General features: G+C 38.9%; 1 protein-coding gene across 4 annotated transcripts in view; it reads right to left on the bottom strand.

The window, feature by feature from the left end:
* The window catches only part of RALGAPA2 (Ral GTPase activating protein catalytic subunit alpha 2), a 330,878-nt gene that overhangs the window by 232,114 nt on the left and 80,747 nt on the right, over positions 1-18,017 (bottom strand). For all 4 annotated transcript variants that reach the window (XM_064375258.1, XM_064375283.1, XM_064375285.1 and 1 more), the window contains 5 exons: positions 16,360-16,498; positions 14,435-14,634; positions 8,392-8,619; positions 1,281-1,448; positions 97-234 (listed from right to left, as the gene is read on the bottom strand). In XM_064375258.1, coding sequence (XP_064231328.1) covers positions 97-234; positions 1,281-1,448; positions 8,392-8,619; positions 14,435-14,634; positions 16,360-16,498 — 873 coding nt within the window. The remainder of the gene's footprint in view (positions 1-96; positions 235-1,280; positions 1,449-8,391; positions 8,620-14,434; positions 14,635-16,359; positions 16,499-18,017) is intronic.

The following is an 18,017-nucleotide window of genomic DNA, read 5'->3' as shown; positions in this document are numbered from 1 at the left end:
CTTTATATGACATTATCCCCAATAAACAAAATGTTCAAAATGGCTCCAGTTGCAGGGGGTGGAGGGGTCTGCATGTCCTGGCCAGCCACATAATACCTGCAACAAAGCCTGGACGCCAGCTTTCACATTTGTATTTTCCTCCTCTGTCACACATCCTCTGCTCATTGCACTTGTGAAGGAGTACGTGCGGCCCCAGCTGGAAGATCGTTTATGACCAGAACTTTCAGACGAGGCCTTCAGAAGATAATGATCCATTAACAGAGTGGAAGATGCACATGTTTAACTTACATTTAATTATAAGCATAATTAAATATATGAACTAATTTATATTTAGTTTGCATAATTAATTCCTTAAACTCATCAGGATTCACATGAAAATAGGTTCTAGGAGTGCTCCGCACTCAACCGTCAACACCTAAAATAGTGCTCAGCACTTAGTATGTGCTGAAAGAATGAGTTGTGTTTGTCCAATAATTGAGTGAGCATGGAATACAGACCTCTAAAATGAGTGATTAAGTAATTTGCTTACCTGTTCATTTAGATTTCACGACAGTTATTAAAATGATTTCACCAATATTGAAAATTTTAAATTATGGAATTAACAGGTATTTTAAAGTGATATGCCTCTAGTGAAAAATTTTAAATATTTTTAATTAATTTCATAATAGTATGTCAGAAATATAAATATCACTTAAGTTTCTTTTGTTTCAGGAAGATGTTCTACTCTGTCATTTTGGATTTATCCAGCCTATAGCTTTATCTAACATAGACAGTGGCCCCTCCAGGAGGCCAGCACTTAATGAGGCTTACAGGGGAGGGACACTGCTTTTTGATTAGTCCTTTCACAGGGGTAGCACCCAGCTACTTCTGGTACAGGCCACTGCACAAGAAAAGTCTGCCCAAACATTCTCAATTTAGTTTCTCCTAATGATATTTATTTAAACAAGTCAAGGAGAAGGCAGTGATTTTTTCAGTCTCACAGACACGTAAAATTTGATGGCTTATTAAACAACTCTCCTGCGACAGTGATGACGAAACAAAGATGGAACATGCAGATGGCCCTGGCTAGAGTTGTAGGAGATGACTGCCAATCTAGAACGGGAGTACAAAAGCTACTCTCTAAGGTAGATCCTCACAGAACTCAGCAATTCAGAAGTATCAGATGGGACAAAAAAAGAGATTCACCTGCCTTTGTCCCATTGACAAGACTCTTGACTGAGCAGGTATACTTTACTAAAATACATTTACCCTCAACTCAAAAGACAAGCGAAAAAAATTACCTCCTTGCTATCAGTCTCGGAAAATCCTAATTTTTCAGCATCTTCTTGGGCAACATCTTTTTTATCTGGCTCCTCCATGAACACAGGTTTGTCCTGGAGAATCCACTTTCTGTAGACTTGAACTACTTTTCTTGTTACAGCTATCTCACAGGAAGGCAACAAAAATGCCTGAAAGGAAAAGAGAAAACTCTCTTTAACTACACTCAAACTCAGACCAGTATAGGGCAGCATCATGGACATTTCCAACGACCATCAACAATTTCACTTTCCTGTGGAACATATAGCTTGTAAACACTGTAAACTCTACACAGGGCCATATATCTTTGTGCACACCAAACTTACCTGCAGAAACAAAGACATTCTTATAAGAGAACCCCCAAAAAATGGCCACTAAAAATAACTTTTATAGGCCGGGCATGGTGGCTTATGCCTGTAATCCTATCACTTTGGAAGACCAACGTAAGGCAGATCACCTAAGGTCAGGAGTTCGAAACCAGCCTGGCCAATATGGTGAAACTCCGCCTCTACTAAAAATACAAAATTAGTTGGGCGTGGTGACATGCACCTGTAATCCCAGCTACTCAGGAGGCTGAGGCAAGAGAATCACTTGAAGCTGGGAGGTGGAGGTTGCAGTAAGCCGAGATCACACCACTGCACTCCAGCCTGGTCAACAGAGCAAGACTCCATCTCAAAAAAAAAAAAAGAAAAAAATAACTTTTATATTCTGAATAATTTTTCTACAAATATAACCAAATCATATCTATAGAAATATTTTAATTGGCTACAAAACACAATTATAATGCACAACTTGGAACTTTTCCCAACAAATCAGAAATAGGTTAGAAGGGACATACTTGTACAGCCAGTGGCAAATAATTGTACCCGTCTCTTCTCAGCTCCATGTTCACTGATGTCAGGGTGTTGGCCTGAATCAGCCATGGTGGGAGTGGTTCTACCACAGAAGTTAGCAACTGTTACAAATTAAGAGTTTGCTTCTTTTTTTTTTTCCTTTTCTTTGCCTTTGTCCTTCTTCTTTTCCCTTTCTTCCTTCCTTTTTTGTTATTATTTTTTTGAGAAACATGTATCAGGTCACATTTATCAGGTTACTAATGAGTTTGGCTGTCAATGTTAACAAGAGCCTCTGGCCAAGTTGTAGCATAATGCACATTTATAAGAACTTTTTAACATTAAGGAATTCCCTTATATATCTCCACACAACAATTTTGATTTAATGTGAGAAGATTCCAAAAATGTTAAAGGATTTAAATGAGAAATGCATTAGCCTTTTGCTTATCAATTTTAAGGACTATTTCTATAGTCAAGGAGAACAAGAAAAAAAGGTACCCCATACTCAGATGCTGTAATGTCACAGATTAGGATATTGAGGCTTACAGCACCAGAGGTATTCTTCCAAGTTTACAAAGTTAGCCACAAATCCAGGTATTGGCCTCAAGTTGCTGGGACTTGTTTTAATACTGCTCTTAAGGTTCACGCCACAGGATCCAGTTACAGGCAGTATTCACTTTAACAAGGGTTCATGCAATATATCAATATCAAGATAATGGTGGTATCAAAAGCCTAAGTAATGGGATTTTAAAAGAAAATAATTCAAAAATACAGCATATATGGGTTGAACAGAATGAACATAGCTGAAGAGAAAACTGGAAGAAAAATCAGAAGAAAATATCTAGAATGAACTACGAAGAGATGAAAGAATGGATAAATCGGAAGAGAGGATAAGAGAGAGAAAATACAATGAAAAAATTATGAATGATTGGAGATGCAGAAAAAAAGGAAAAAAATATGGGGGGAAGAAACAATATTTGAAGAAAGAGTGGCTGAGAGTTTAGCCAAAATGAGTGAAATATATCAATCCCTGGATTTAAGAGTCACAAAGAAAAACAAGGATAAATATGAAGCATATTACACAGGTAAAACTGCTGAAAACCAAAGATAATCAGAAAAATCTGAAAAGCAGCCAGAAGAAAAAAGACATATTTCTTCCAAAAGAGCAACCACATGGCTTTCCATGACTTGTCAAAGAAATAATGGAAGTCAAGAAATAATGGAACAAAAGATTCATGTGCAGAGGGCTGCCAATGTAGAATCTGACATCTAGAAATAAAACACTTCTAAAATGAAAGCGAACTACAGACATTTTCAGATGAGAAAATTTGTTACCAAGAAACCTGAGCTAAGGGAAATATTAAAACTTATTCTTTAGATAGAAGGGAAATTTCCCCTGGTCAGAGATTTGGGAAGCAATAAAACACGATACAAAGAGAATGTGGGCCAGCTGTAGTGGCGCATGCCTGTAATCCCAGCACTTTGGGAGGCTAAGGTGGTGGATCATGAGGTCAGGAGATCGAGACCATCCTGGTTAACATGGTGAAACCCGCTCTCTACTAAAAATACAAAAAATTAGCTGGGCGTGGTGGCATGCGCCTGTAGTCCCAGCTACTTGTGAGGCTTAGGCAGGAGAATAGCTTGAACCCGGGAGGTGGAGGTTGCAGTGAGCTGATATCACGCCACTACACTCCAGCCTGGCTGACAGAGCGAGACTCCACCTCAAAAAAAAAAAAAAAAAAGATAGAGAGAGAGAATGTGGATAAATCTAAATGAATAAAACATATATATGAAGATATATATGAAAAAAACAATAAAACTGGATGAAACAAACTTTATAGTGGTTCTGAAAGGAATAATATCTATGTATTATATATTCATAATAAACTGAGGAGTACATGGAGCTAACATGTATACTGAGGGTAAAAGTTGGAATTAATGCTAGCTTTTAAGCTAAGAATGCATGTGTTAACTATTAAAATAAGTACAAATGACTGTAAAAGTACTAATTTGAGAAGAAAAATGGGATATTAAAAACAATGAGCCTGAAGATCCAATACAACTAGAAAGTAAGACAGCAGACTTAAACCTAATAGCAATTGCTATGTTAAATGTAATGAATAATCATCCAATTAAAAGACTAAGATTGGATTTAAAAATCTATTTAAAAGACTTAGCTATAATTTATAAGAAGACATCTAAAACATATGGATGGGGGAGGTTGAAAGTAAAGAGTTAGCAAAAGATAGACCTTACAAACACTAGCCAAAAGAAAATTGGTAGAGCTATATTAAAAATAGACAAGACAGACTTTGATGAATACAGAAACTTCTTAATGACCACACTCAATTCAAAGGAATATAAAATAATTCTAAATCTGTACTGCAACTAATAATTTTGCCAAAAATATAGCAAAAACTGATAGGCTTTCAAACAAAAATAGACAAATCCACAGTCAGAGTAGGATACTCTCCAAAAGTGGTAGAACAGTAAGCAAAAAAATGCTGTAGCCAGAGGAGACATGAGCACCGATCAGTCCTTCTCACCAGATCCTCCAGGTCTCATCTCTCACAGCTCTCACCTCTCCGTCTCTCTGAGGTGCATTCAGGATCATTTCTTCAGATTTGTCATCCAGCTCATTCTCTCCTCAGCTGCATCTAATCTATTATTAAACTGACCCATTTAGGTTTTCTTTTAATATTCCAGTTATTGCATGTTTTTTTTTGAATGTCTGGAAGTTCTATTTTCTTCCTAATCTGCATTCATCATCTATTTTGGTGTCTTTTATTTCTTTATTTCTTTAAATATATTAAACCTATTTATTCTAAAATCTCAGTTATACAGTTGAAGTGCTTGTGAGATTTTCCTGTTTCTTCTGATTTTTATGTCTAGACAAGTTTTGACTTACAAATTCCCAAGTGGAAAAAAGTGACCTGAGATCATTATACCCAGCTAAGCTGCTGTTCATACATAAAGGCAAAAGAAAAACCTTCCCCACCATAAAAGGACTTAAGGTATGCATTCCAGGACATCTTCCTGAAAACATTTAATAACAAAACAAGGGCAAGCAAGAAAAGTAAGTATTTTAGAACTACAGAACAGGAGGAATGAATCTGTGTAAATACAGAAGCAAGATTAAACACCTCTGCTCATTAGGATTTGAAATCAACTGCCAATGACGGTACTTTATAACATAAATGTATAATATAATAAAATTAGCAAATAGAGGGGGCTAAAGAAAATACGTGGCTGCTAATTTCTTTATATTTCATAGTAGGAAACCCATAGTGCTATCTAAAATTACCACATGTAGTTCAAAAGTGATTCCAACACCTCAATGTTATTATAATCTTTTTAAGTTTAGATAAATCTTTCAGCAATTAATATTTCTCATAGTAAAGGAATATTCATTGGATTTCAACAATTCCTTCAGTTTTCTTTTATTGTCTTTCCTTCTGTTAAATTCAAGTAAAATTCAGAATTTTCATTAAGAATGAATGAATAGGTCAGGCACGGTGGCTCACGCCTGTAATCCCAAGACTTTGGGAGGCCAAGGCAGGCGGATCACGAGGTCAAGAGATCAAGACCATCCTGGCCAACATGGTGAAACCCCGCCTCTACTGAAAATACAAAAATTAGCTGGATGTGGTGGCACGCGCCTGTAGTCCCAGCTACTTGGGAGGCTGAGGCAGGAGAATTGCTTGACCCAGGAGGTAGAGGTTACAGTGAACTGAGATTACACCACTGCACTCCAGCCTGGCACCTGGTGACGGAATGAGACTCTGTCTCAAAAAAAAAAGAATGAATGAATGAAGAATTAAGGATTCCACTGTCATAGTTACTCTGTCAGTCCCTATCCCCACCCCAAGGCACTTTTCCATACCTCCCCTTGCATCGGCCTTAATATCAACTGACTTCTATCTGGTTGCACCTTCACATGTACAACAGGAGCATGAATAATGACAACATTAACGTAGGGAATGGGGTATATTTTAAAATCATGGACTATTATTAAAAAAAAAAGTTTTGGCAGCATGATGTATGCAGTATTACCTAGAAAGGGATGATACAGAAGAAGGGGCGCTTCAGGGACAGGGCTGCTAACCACAGTCAAAGGAAATGGAGAAGAAAGGAGTCAGCAAAGCTCCTGTGTGACTTGCCCAGTGACTGTCATAGGAGGAGAGGGAGATGGGGAACCTAGGAGCATTAAAATTAAGATGCAGACATGAATACAGGTCCCTCTGAAGAATCAGTCAAGTCAGGAGGAGAAGCTGACATTAGGGGGAGAAAATGAGCCAGGCTTTGTCCTTGTTATCATTAAGATACTACAAGAACATCAGATTTGATGGCAGGTGGGCATTTTAAAAGGTAAGTGTAGGAGGCACCCAGTGCCAGTTTGTCTACATTGTTCAGTGAAAATGTAGACACTGAGAGTCTATAACTGGTTTACCCAGTCATTCTGCCTGAAATTTGCTGTGTGATTAGTGAGGTCTAAAAGACCTCTCTATAAACCTGTGCCCTCTCTTCCCTGAGACAGATATCTCACTCGCATGTTGGTGACTCATGGTCCTGAGAGGGCACTTTTCTGTGTAACAGAGGGAGGGCCCTCGAAGCTGCACTCAGGTGTACCCAGCCTCCATAGTGTTACATTATGCTTTCCAGCTCCTGGTGTTGGGTATCCTCTGCCAGTAACAAATCTTTCATGAGTATAAAAAATTTTTTTAATGAAATAAATATTTTTATCTCCAAATGAGGTCCAGACAAAAGGCCTGACTGGGAGCCATATACCACAGTGGTTGCTGGCACTGGATGGGCAGTAAAAGCCCCAAGGAGGCAAGTGTAAAGTTACAGAAAAGACTTGAGCCCTGAATCTTGGTTAACACCTGTAATTTGGGATGAAACAAAGAGGGGCCAAGACATGAAACAGAAGACACAAAGAGTGAGAAGAACCAAGTCAATGCCGGGCCAAAGAACAAGAAAAAATATTTTATAAGTGGAATTTTCATTGCAGACTAAACAAACATTTTCTCAAGTGAAATTTTTTTCTTCATTAAAATGAAAATATGTAAAATCGCTACACTGCTATGGATTAGGTTGGCTTTCATTATTGGTTGATTTTTTTGTAATGAAAGTCCCAGAAGTGAGAGGGTCAATCATTCACTGTATCAAAACTTGTCTCACCTTGAGAAGTTCTCTGTGGTGCATTCCCGTCATTCATATGTACAGGATTCTTCCTCTTCTCCTCACCTACAACTGGACTCTGACATTCAAGGGCTTAACCTACTTTTCAGGTGTATGGACGAAAACAACTATTCCCCCTCATATATACATACACACAAATAGGCCACATTCCCTGTTTTCAAGAGCACCAGTACCTAGAATCAAGTGGCACTGGCCACATGCCACACTCTAGAGCTGTGGGAGCTCTGCTTGCTGTGTTGAAGGCTAGTGCCAAGTTTCTTCACAGGAGCACAACTGACAACTTTGAACCAGATAGTTCTTTATCATGGTGGAAGTGGGGGCCGTTCTGGGCATTGCAGGATATTTAACGACACCCCTGGCTGCAACCCGCTAAGATGCCAGTAGCACTTCCTCCCCAGTTGTGATGGCCAAAACTGTCTCCAGACACTGCTAATGTCCCCTAGGGAGTAGCCTCAACCCCAGTTGCAAACCTCTGATGCCACTCACGGCCGCTAACTGTAGCCCGGGCTTCTAACCTCTCCTGTCTCCTTCATTTGCTCACACCTCTTTTCTTGTCTTGGTCTCTGCTTTCTTTCCTTTTATTCCCCTTGCCACCTTTTTCTCCTGTGCCATAAGGACTTCTATCATACTGTGTGTGCCACAGGCCTCTGCAGAGTTTCTGCAGAAACCTCCAGCTCCTCAGAGAGCTCCCTGAGGCTCTGGGAACAAGGCTGGACTCTTCTTTGCTATGTTCATTTGTTGCTGGGTATTCAGGAATGGCTTTCTTCCCGCCTACCTCCAGGTTTACTTTGTTACAAAAACATGAAAGTATTTGTCTCATGATTTTGCTCAAGTACAGAATTTTCCCTCCTTGTGTAAATATTTTTCAACAACAAAATTTAAAAATCACAACAATGCACACAAATTAAAAGATTACAGGGATCATTCTTTATTATTCAGTTCTGTAACATAACCCAACTCATCAATTCTATTTGTTGGAATGCTACGAGTAAAAGAACAAGAACAAAAATCTCTTCCATTTCAAGAACTTGTAACACATGCGCGTGCACACACACACACTAACCTGGTGAAATACTTCATTCACAAAGTTGACATAACCTCGTGTTGACAAGAGAATCCGCTGTACCATTTCATACACCGTTCGGTGCTCTTCTTCAATGCTACAGAGGCTAGAGTTGCTGAGTCTTCGGTCTGACAGGGTGCTGCTGTTAGAATGGCTTTTGTCCTGCTCCGGGGGCCCACCACCATCCAGTTCAGGCGCTCTCTCCTGCACAGCGCCACCACCAACAGTCTGGAAGAAAGTCAGCACACTTCTCAATGATGCTCACCCCCACTCAAGAACACCTGGCAAAACTTCAGTCTTGCCTTGTTTTAAGTAACTCTGGTTGCTATCAATGTGCACAGGGTACAGCACACCAAAACCAGCAGCTGCTTGAAGCACAACAGGCTCCAGAGCCTGTACTTACCAACTTTCTAACTAACCAACAAATCCCTCCCAACTCAGCTATTTTAAGAGGAAAACTCTAAGTTATTTCAGAAGGAAGGGCTGTGAAATTTTCCCAACCTAAAAGGTTTAATTTGCATTGTAAAACCACAGAATAAATTAATGTGCAAACACATTTGTATTATCATCACATCAGGTCTCTACACTTCAGCATTTGCTCCTATGGTCACAGAGATTTGAAAATTCAGGGGATATCTTGCAGCAACAATGCTAGAATGCATCATTTCATTCATATGACTAAGCAGCACCTTGACAGTAGAGTATGAAGATCTTTAAGGGGTATTTTATCAGAAGAATGCTGATCTGAGTTTTATCCTCAGAATCTTTAGGTCAAACGTAAAGAAATATTTACAAAATTTTAAATATTTAAAAGACTTTAGACGTGCAAAAAAATAAGGTAATTCATGCAATCACTCACGAAGCTTAACACTGATTTCTGCTCTTATATCCACATAGAATTAAAGGTTTCCTCCTTTAATATACATATATTTTTACTTCATATACATATAATTTTGCTTCATCTTTGCAAACTCCATTATTACTTCGAAGTGTCAAAAATATACAGCCCAAATACAACTAAAATTTTACCCACTGTGAATATTTTTTACAAGAAGAGATAAGCCATGAATAGAACAAAACAGTAATTTCAGTAACTACCAAGGATAGTTTGAAAACAAAACCGATATCCAATAGTAATCTCTAGGAATAATTAATGGAAGATTATACTTGTAATAATTTTTCTCTTCATGCCTTAGTTACTAAGTCTATGTGGCTTATCAAAGGCATTGTCACACTGTGAGATGTGCTCGCCTGTGGAAATTATTTTATCTTTTTGACGGATCCACTATCTTCCACAGGAAAATAAAACTTTATTCATTTTGAAGCTTCAGTAGGAATGACCCAAGGATGAGTATGGTACAGAAAGAAGAGGCTCAAACTAGTCTCAAGAGACTTGCTCCTCCACATTCCTAACAGTAAGGCAAGCCACGCAACTCACTTGGATTTCACATATACACATACATGTATATTAATCTGTAGGAGACAGATGCTAGATTAGGTCTAAGTCTCTTATGGCTCAATAACCTGTGACTTTTTGACTCATAATTCCCATTTTCCCCACAAACTAAAAAGAAAAAAAAATGCACATATATAGCAAATTAAAGATGACCACAAATTCTTTGACACTCCCTCCACAGAGGTGAGGCCCATGCCCCCTCCCTTTCATCTACGTGGACTGTATGACTGCTTTAGCCAGTAGAATAGTGTGGAAGAGACCTGTGCCAGTATTAGACCCAGGCCCAAGAGGCTGACAGTTAACAATTCCCATCTCTTGAAACATTTCACTCTTGGAGCCCTGAGCAGGCAAATAAGAAGTCCAACTATCTTGTTAGCAAGAAAACAGAATACGAAGTCCCAGATGATCCCAGCTTTCCAACTGCCCCCACCAAGTAGCAGGCATGTGAATGAAGTCATCTTGGACCTTGCAGACCTACCAGCATTGGAGGGCTGAATAATGACTTCCCCAAGGATGTCCATGTCCTAATCCCCAGAACCTGTGAATGTGCTAGCTACCTTCCATGGCAAAAGAGACTTAGCAGATGTGATTAAGTTAAAGATGTTGGGACAGAAAGATTATTTTGGATTATCCAAATGGTCCCAATATAATCCAAGGACCCTTATAAAAGGGTGGCAGGAGGAAAATAGACAAAAAAGGCTAAGTGACAATGGAAACTGGGAGAAAAGGTGGTATGATGCGGGGCCACAGCCAAGGAATACAAGTGGCTTCTAGAAGCTGGACATGTCAAGAACACATGATTCTCCCCTAGAACCTCAAGAAGCACAGATCTGCCAATAACTTGATTTCGGATTTCTGACTTCCACAACTGTAAGATAATAAATTTGTACTGTTTCAAGACATTAAGTTTGTGAGAATCTGCAACAGTGGCAATAAGAAACTAATATAACAACTTACTGTGAGGTATAGTGGCAGTCTCTACAATGGTAGTGGCCATTTCTAGGGACAGCCATCTGCAGGGTATGATAGCACAGAGGGCACAAATGGCTGTCAGCCCAGCAGTCATTCCTCCTCCCTACCAGAACCTCATTCCTCTGTGTGCCTCCTCCCATGCACCCCAACTGACTTGCAGGAAGCTGACCCCATCCACGGTACTAGTGAACCAATTTGTTTCGTAGAGGCCAATCACAACATCTGCTGGCCCACTCACACATCCAGCTTGAAGTGAAATCAGTTCCTTGTTACTGTTCCAGGGGGAGAGAGGCAACCTAAGTTGTTCCACTCAGACAAAAGGAAAGGGCTTTATATTTCTGGATCGTCTCTAAATGTGAACAAGAAAAGCAGTGCCCCAGCTGCTGGTGGCCATCTTACAATCAAGGGGGAAGCTGCTGCAGACAAAGCTCCCACAGGGAAAGGGCAGAACAGAGAGGATAAGACCACAGAGAACCAGGGAGAACATGTGAGTGAATGATATTCTCTGTGAGCCTCACCACGTGCTTCTTTTTAGTAAGATTAAAGTATTTCTTTTACATTTAAGACAGTCTGAGCTGTGTTCCTTTTTCTGTAAGTATGACAGAACCATCCTAATTGATTCCTAAGTTCCAACCTTTAAGATAATTAAAAAGCTAAATAGTAAAAGTAGATGACTCACAACTGTGAAGAGTCAACTAAAAGAAAAAATGAGAATCCAGAAGCAGTGGTTAATTTGCTGCTCTTTCTACTTCTCATCATCCAGATGTACTTTTCAAGACTGAGCTACTTATTTTCAATAAATACAGGTGATAGTTTTCTGATCTTTTTAAACTAGAAAGGAAAGGTTACACCCCTTAGTTAAGACTTTTTTGAACTGAGTGATAATCACTTACGATGTGATGTAAAATTTACCAAAGAGTATGACTGAGTTTCTTACAAAATATTTCATATAGATTTTTGTCTGCCTAATAAGCGAACAAAGGTATCTCATCATGGTTCAGAACTAACTGCATTTCCCTGACTGCTGGTGAAATCAGGGGTCCCTGTAGTCCATCTTCTATGAGCTGCCCTTTCATCTCCTTTGTCCATTTTTCAGTGGGGTTGTCTTCTTAACAGTCCATATGTACTCTTTATATAGCAGAGATATTAACTCTTTTAACAGTCATGACATTATCTCATAGTCTATTGATGGGATTTGGCCTTATGTTGTCTTTTGACATAAAAATCTTTCTCCATTTTTTTTTCTTAATAAAGTCAAACCTCATGTTTTCCATGGCTACTGGGTTTTCTTTCTTTTGTTTTCTTTCTTATGGTATCTCACTCTGTTGCCAAAACTGGAATGCACTGGTGTAATCTCTGCCCACTGCAACCTTCACCTCCCAGGTTCAAGCGATTCTCCTGCCTCAGCTTCCCAGGTAGCTGGGATTACAGGTGCCTGCCACCATGACTGGCTAATCTTTGTATTTTTTGTAGAGATGGTATTTCACCATGTTGGCCAGGCTGGTCTCGAATTCCTGACTTCAAGTGATCTGCCGGTCACAGCCTCCCAAAGTGCTGGGATTACAGGAGTGAGCCACTGCACCCAGCCTACTTTGTCTTATTTCTACTAAAGTAGTCTAACACTTCCCAAATTTAGGCACTTCCCTGGATTTTCCCTTTTGTTACGTTTCTTCATTATTTTGTTTTTATTGTAGACCTTAAATCAATCTGACATTTGCTTCGGTATGTTGTAAGAGGCAAGGTTCTAGCCAATTATGCCAACACTGTTAATTAATGACTATTTCTTCTGATCATGACTGACATTCTGTGAGGGGATGTGTATGTATGTGAAGGAGAGAGAAAAAGAGATTGCAGGGTTGCCGATTTGATTAGATGTTCAACACTAATCTCAGTCTCATTCCTTTGACATAACCTCTCTGGAAACTTATACTACTGTCTCTTAATTCCTGAAAATCAAATGTCTGTTTAGGTTTGTGCCTTGATAATTTTTCCTGGGACTCAATGACGCTTTAAATTTGAGGCATGTATTTTTCTCTTTTTTTTTTCAGTTCAGATAAACTCTTATTATTATTTGTTCAATTATCTTCATTCTCTTCTTCTGCCCACCTAGTATTTGCAAGATAGAGACCTGTACTTAGGTCTTGCCTACTAATTTCTGATTTCTGTCTCTCCAAATTTTTAGTCACTGTGGTGGGATATTTTTTCAGAAAACAAATTTTTTTCTCAGCAATAATCATTACCATTTTCATTTTATTTACTAATTTTTTTTTTAACTAAGACATTTAAACGTTTCTTAAAACTTTCTTTCAGCAAGTCTTTTGTTGTTCTTATTGTAACTGTACCTCCCTCAGACCTTGAAAGGGCTGGGCGCGGTGGCTCACGCCTGTAATCCCAGCACTTTGGGAGGCCGAGGCGGGTGGATCACAAGGTCAAGAGATCAAGACCATCCTGGTCAACATGGTGAAACTCCGTCTCTACTAAAAATACAAAAAATTAGCTGGGCATGGTGGCGTATGCCTGTAATCCCAGCTACTCAGGAGGCTGAGGCAGAAGAATTGCCTGAACCCAGGAGGCGGAGGTTGTGGTGAGCCAAGATTGCGCCATTGCACTCCAGCCTGGGTAACAAGAGCGAAACTCCGTCTCAAAAAAAAAGAAAGAAAGAAAAGAAGTTTCTCCTCTAACTCTTCAGTGACTTCTCCCCAGTGGAGCCACGTGCTCTAGACTCTGGTGTTCCTCCATCAAAGTTCCTAATGATATTAAAGCACAAAAGCCACTCATCTGCCTCTTCAGGTCTGTGTATTCTTTTAGTTCAGGCCTAAGTAGGACTTCTGGGACTTCCAGGGCATTGGCAAATCTGCAGTTAGTGGACCACACTTCCTTTCTCTGTTCTTGGGCACAATAAACAAAAAAGCACACAACACCATGATCCCTCAGTGAAGTGGCTGCTCTCTGACCTCCACAAGTGGTATTGCTCCACTAAGTCCCTAAGCAACTCAGCCTGATGGGAAAGCCCCCATACGTGTCTGGCTGACCAAGACCAAGAGAGAAAAGCATATTAGGCTCCACACAAGGAGAGGTCTCTTCTGAATGCCTCAGGGAAGAGGTGGCCTTCTCTTCTAGGGACCTCACCATTGCTCAACAACCAGCCCAAAATCCTGAGCTGCTAATCTACTTCCCTCTCCTGAGATGCCAGAGGGCACTTAGCAGCCTCACAGGTCCTCTCCAAGGGCCACTTATAGTTTCCTAAGAGCTTTCCAGTTATTGGAGCTTGGTGAAGGCAAGACAGGCCTCTGTTCTCATGCCCAGAGGTCACTGGTACTCAAGTGAGGAGAATGAGGAGGAGCCAGGAGTGTGCATACAACAGCCATCTTCTCAGAATGGCCCTGCGCTCCCGAGATTGCGTCATCATGGCAATCCCAACAATGCACAGCAAGTGATTCAAACACAATTCCCTCTGAAACCTCAGCATTACAGACAGGGTAGGCCAATAAAATCGCTTACCTATAACCAACAATTTGTAAGAACCAATAACTCTAATAATCAGTAACTTTGGCTATGTTCTAGTGTATTTTATTACACAAACATTAAGAGATAAAAAGATGATGAATGGCATACCTGGATGATTTTAGGCAATACATCAACTCCATTTTTAGTGTTTTGTGTTGCAGTTAGATACTTTTTTTCCAAAAAGAAGGTTACAATCCACTTAATAAAAACAACGCGAGCTGCCATATATGGAATTTTTGTACTATAAATATTCTCATTGTCTCGAGTTGTAGTAATGTACACTGGCTTTGGTCTCAAATGGGGGATGTCTGGTAGAAAAAAGAACACATGATTGATTAGGTTAGTGAATCATAACGTTATGTAACCCCTACAAATGTTTTGGTTTCCAATTAAAAACACGTATTTTTGGTTGTCTAAATAGCAACTAAGAATGAATAACCACAATGATTAAAAATGGTATCTTTTTGTAGGGTCATTTCTGATTCTGCCTTGTGATCTGACCGAGAATGGGTGATAATGTGATTGTGTACGTATCTATGATACATAGCTATGGAAAAATTAAGCTAACAACTATTTTTAACAATTTTGATAAATTACATGAGACTAAAATAATGAAAATCCTTTCACATACATTATACCTAATTTTATTTTATTTTATAGTTGGAGCAAATGTAAAGTATATATAAACTTTTAAAACATCATTTTAGGTATTTTAACATCTAACACTGCAGTGATTAAATCCACTGAAATTTAGAGTTTTATATACTTTTCCCTTTAGACGAATCCAATGAAACAGAATCAATATCATCTGTTTAATATTTAAAATAATTCAGAAAGTCACATTTCATCTTTGAGGCATCAAATGCTACCTTTTCCAAAGACTTAATAAGAAGTCAATTTCTCATTCTTTAAATTCCACAATCAATATGAAAATTATATGGTATTGGATTTGAGATACTACTTGATGTAAGTTCAACCTCTATCTTAATAATTTTTGTATATCTGGAATACCTGTATGAGGCAGAAAAATTATCAACAAATAACTTTTAATCTAGGAATATTAACAATATACCATGTTTTTACAATGAATATGGACTACATATAAAATTAGAAACAAATTTTGAAAAAATACTCATATATATATATATATATACATATATATGTGTGTAGCTAAGGAAATACATGTCCCAGTACCTCTAAAAGTCAGTAATTCTACATCTTTCAAAATGCACCAAGTTTCGGCTTCTCTCCCCTTGCCTGTGTGTGTGTGTGTGTGTGTGTGTGTGTGTGTGTGTGTACACACATACACAGAAACAGAAACACACACACACACACACACACACACACACACACACACACAGCACAGACAAATGAACCAGGTAGCCATGTTCCCTATAAGAGTAACATCTTGTGTCACCATTTCCTACTCCAAAATTGTTTTTAATTATTTATTTAAACTAATTTTACCTGTTCTAAATAATAGGGAGAGGAAGATTTGACCCCCACCTTCACCACTCTAAGGGATTCTTCTATCCTGTGAGTCCTCATTTCTTACAGAAGAAAAAAACATTAGGAGCCAAATTAGAAATTCCATTATGTTTCCTAGTCCTCTGGGGCTTACTCTCCATAGCTTGTCTAATCACCTAAAATTTGATCTTCCATAAGCACCTGTCAGTAGCAGCTGCTGGAAGCAGGACCCAGCATAAGAGAAAAGGCATACAGTGGCAGCTGTGTGCCCTGCGGTGGCTTCCAGTCACTGAGCAAAGCCTGAGGTCACAATACACAACCAACCACAATACATTTCCGACTACAGGAGCCAGGTTCCTTTTTACTTCCGTGAGCTGAGGTATATCTTAGTTGGTACAAATAGTTAGAACCACTTATTAAGAAACTTTAAACATCTAATAATAAAGTTACCATTCAACACAAAAATAAAATGACTATTTTACTTTAAAATAATCAAAGGTCACTTTGAAAGAGAGTGAATAGCTTTCCTTTGGATATCCTCTATACACGGCTCCAACAGTACTTACCAAGTACAGGTTTGTAGATGTTTGTTAACTTAGTAAATGATGGAAATAAATGAGGAAGATAATACTTTCGAAACAATGTAAAAAGAAATTTAAAACCAGTATCTTGATTCTCCTTATTCTTCCACTCCAAGCTTGCAGCCTTTGGATAATATGTAGAAAAGAACATATGTATATTTATATTTCAAATTAACATGTACTAAACTGAAGTGCTGTTATGTTACTAAAATTCCTATTCTAAATATAAAAAATGACAAATAATACTGATAACCATGTAACGAAATCATAACAAAGCTCAAAAGATGACAGGAATGAATACTTCAAAACAAAACAGTAACTATGTTAGAATGATATCATATCTTTTACAATGTGCTATATCATCCCCATATTTTTAATCTATGTTATTTCTAATTACCTAACATTCCTTGTGCCTTTAAAACATTTAGTCACAAATAATCGGTGCTTCTTTCTAAACTCAGAAAAAGGCCATTTATAATAAATAGAAATTAAAGAAACAATCCCTCTCAAGAATTTCATCCAATGTTACCTACATGCATAATCAATATCAAAAGGCAAAAGCCATGGAATCTTGGAAAGTGCATTCTCCATATTAAAAAAATTGAAAGGCTAAAATAAACCAGGCATGCCAGTCCACTATGGATTAAGTTTAAATCTTTTATAGTGTTGAGATAATATTCTCCCTCTCAAAAACTCATCAGTGTTTGCATAGTGGGAGCACTCCAAAATTGTTCAATAGGTGGGACCACACCTCAGGAGCCAGGAGGACAGTCTGGTTACACAGGTGCAGTCACCCCCACATGACATAGGGAAAATGCAGCCCTTAGAGAAGAACTGTCAGTGGTTCTAACACTTCTTAGACCAGAGAGCACTCTAAAGCAGGGCTTCCCACTTCCTTTCTGACATGCCCACTTAGAAAATGAAATTTGTGCAGCACGTGAGGTAAAGGGATGAGGTGCTTTGGCTACCCCAGGGGCAGTGGGGCTCAGTGTCCATAACCTGTCAAAAGCTATGCTCTGAGAACTCATCTCAATCAACAGAAGAGAAGGCAGAAGGAAGGCATGGATATGCACCTAAAATCCTTCACACTATTAGGAGGTTCACAGACTGCATGCAAACCTCTATCCTGTATCAATTCCATCTGCCTTATCTGAGGTCACACAACTCATTAGTGACACATCTAAAATGAGAACCCAAGGCCCCCAACACAAGTTCTGGATACTCTGTTGATTTTCCAGGACAAATGGAATGTCCAACCACTTCTGAACAGCTGGCATTTGAGATGAATCTAGAAATGGGCCATTAGAATTCAAACGTGGAGTTTCCAGAATATGAAAGCATGCCTCAGTCAGGCTCTATTTGAAGTTCTATGTTTCTGTGGCTGGCTAAAGGGAACGGGATGAGGAAAGGGGACAAAACTGCTGAGTACTCAGAAAGAGCAGCCAAGTACTGAATCTTGAGAGTCAGCAGAGAAAAGCACAATTCCCTAAAGAAAACTAGAAAGGAGTGAAAGGAAGGGAGGATAAATACCAGAGAAAATATCAGGAGAGGAGAGAATCTCATGAAGGAGGGGTAGTCAAATCCCCGCAAAGAAAGAGGAAAGTAAGACCTGAAGCATACCCTCCCTCTGGGCTGATCCTAGA

The sequence above is a fragment of the Aotus nancymaae genome, unplaced genomic scaffold (genome assembly GCF_030222135.1).
Source record: "Aotus nancymaae isolate 86718 unplaced genomic scaffold, 86718_ANA_hifiasm-v0.15.2.pri h1tg000001l, whole genome shotgun sequence".
Taxonomy (NCBI): Eukaryota; Metazoa; Chordata; class Mammalia; order Primates; family Aotidae; genus Aotus; species Aotus nancymaae.
The sequence above is the reverse complement of the archived record's forward strand: the minus strand, read 5'-3'. Positions and strand labels throughout refer to the sequence as shown.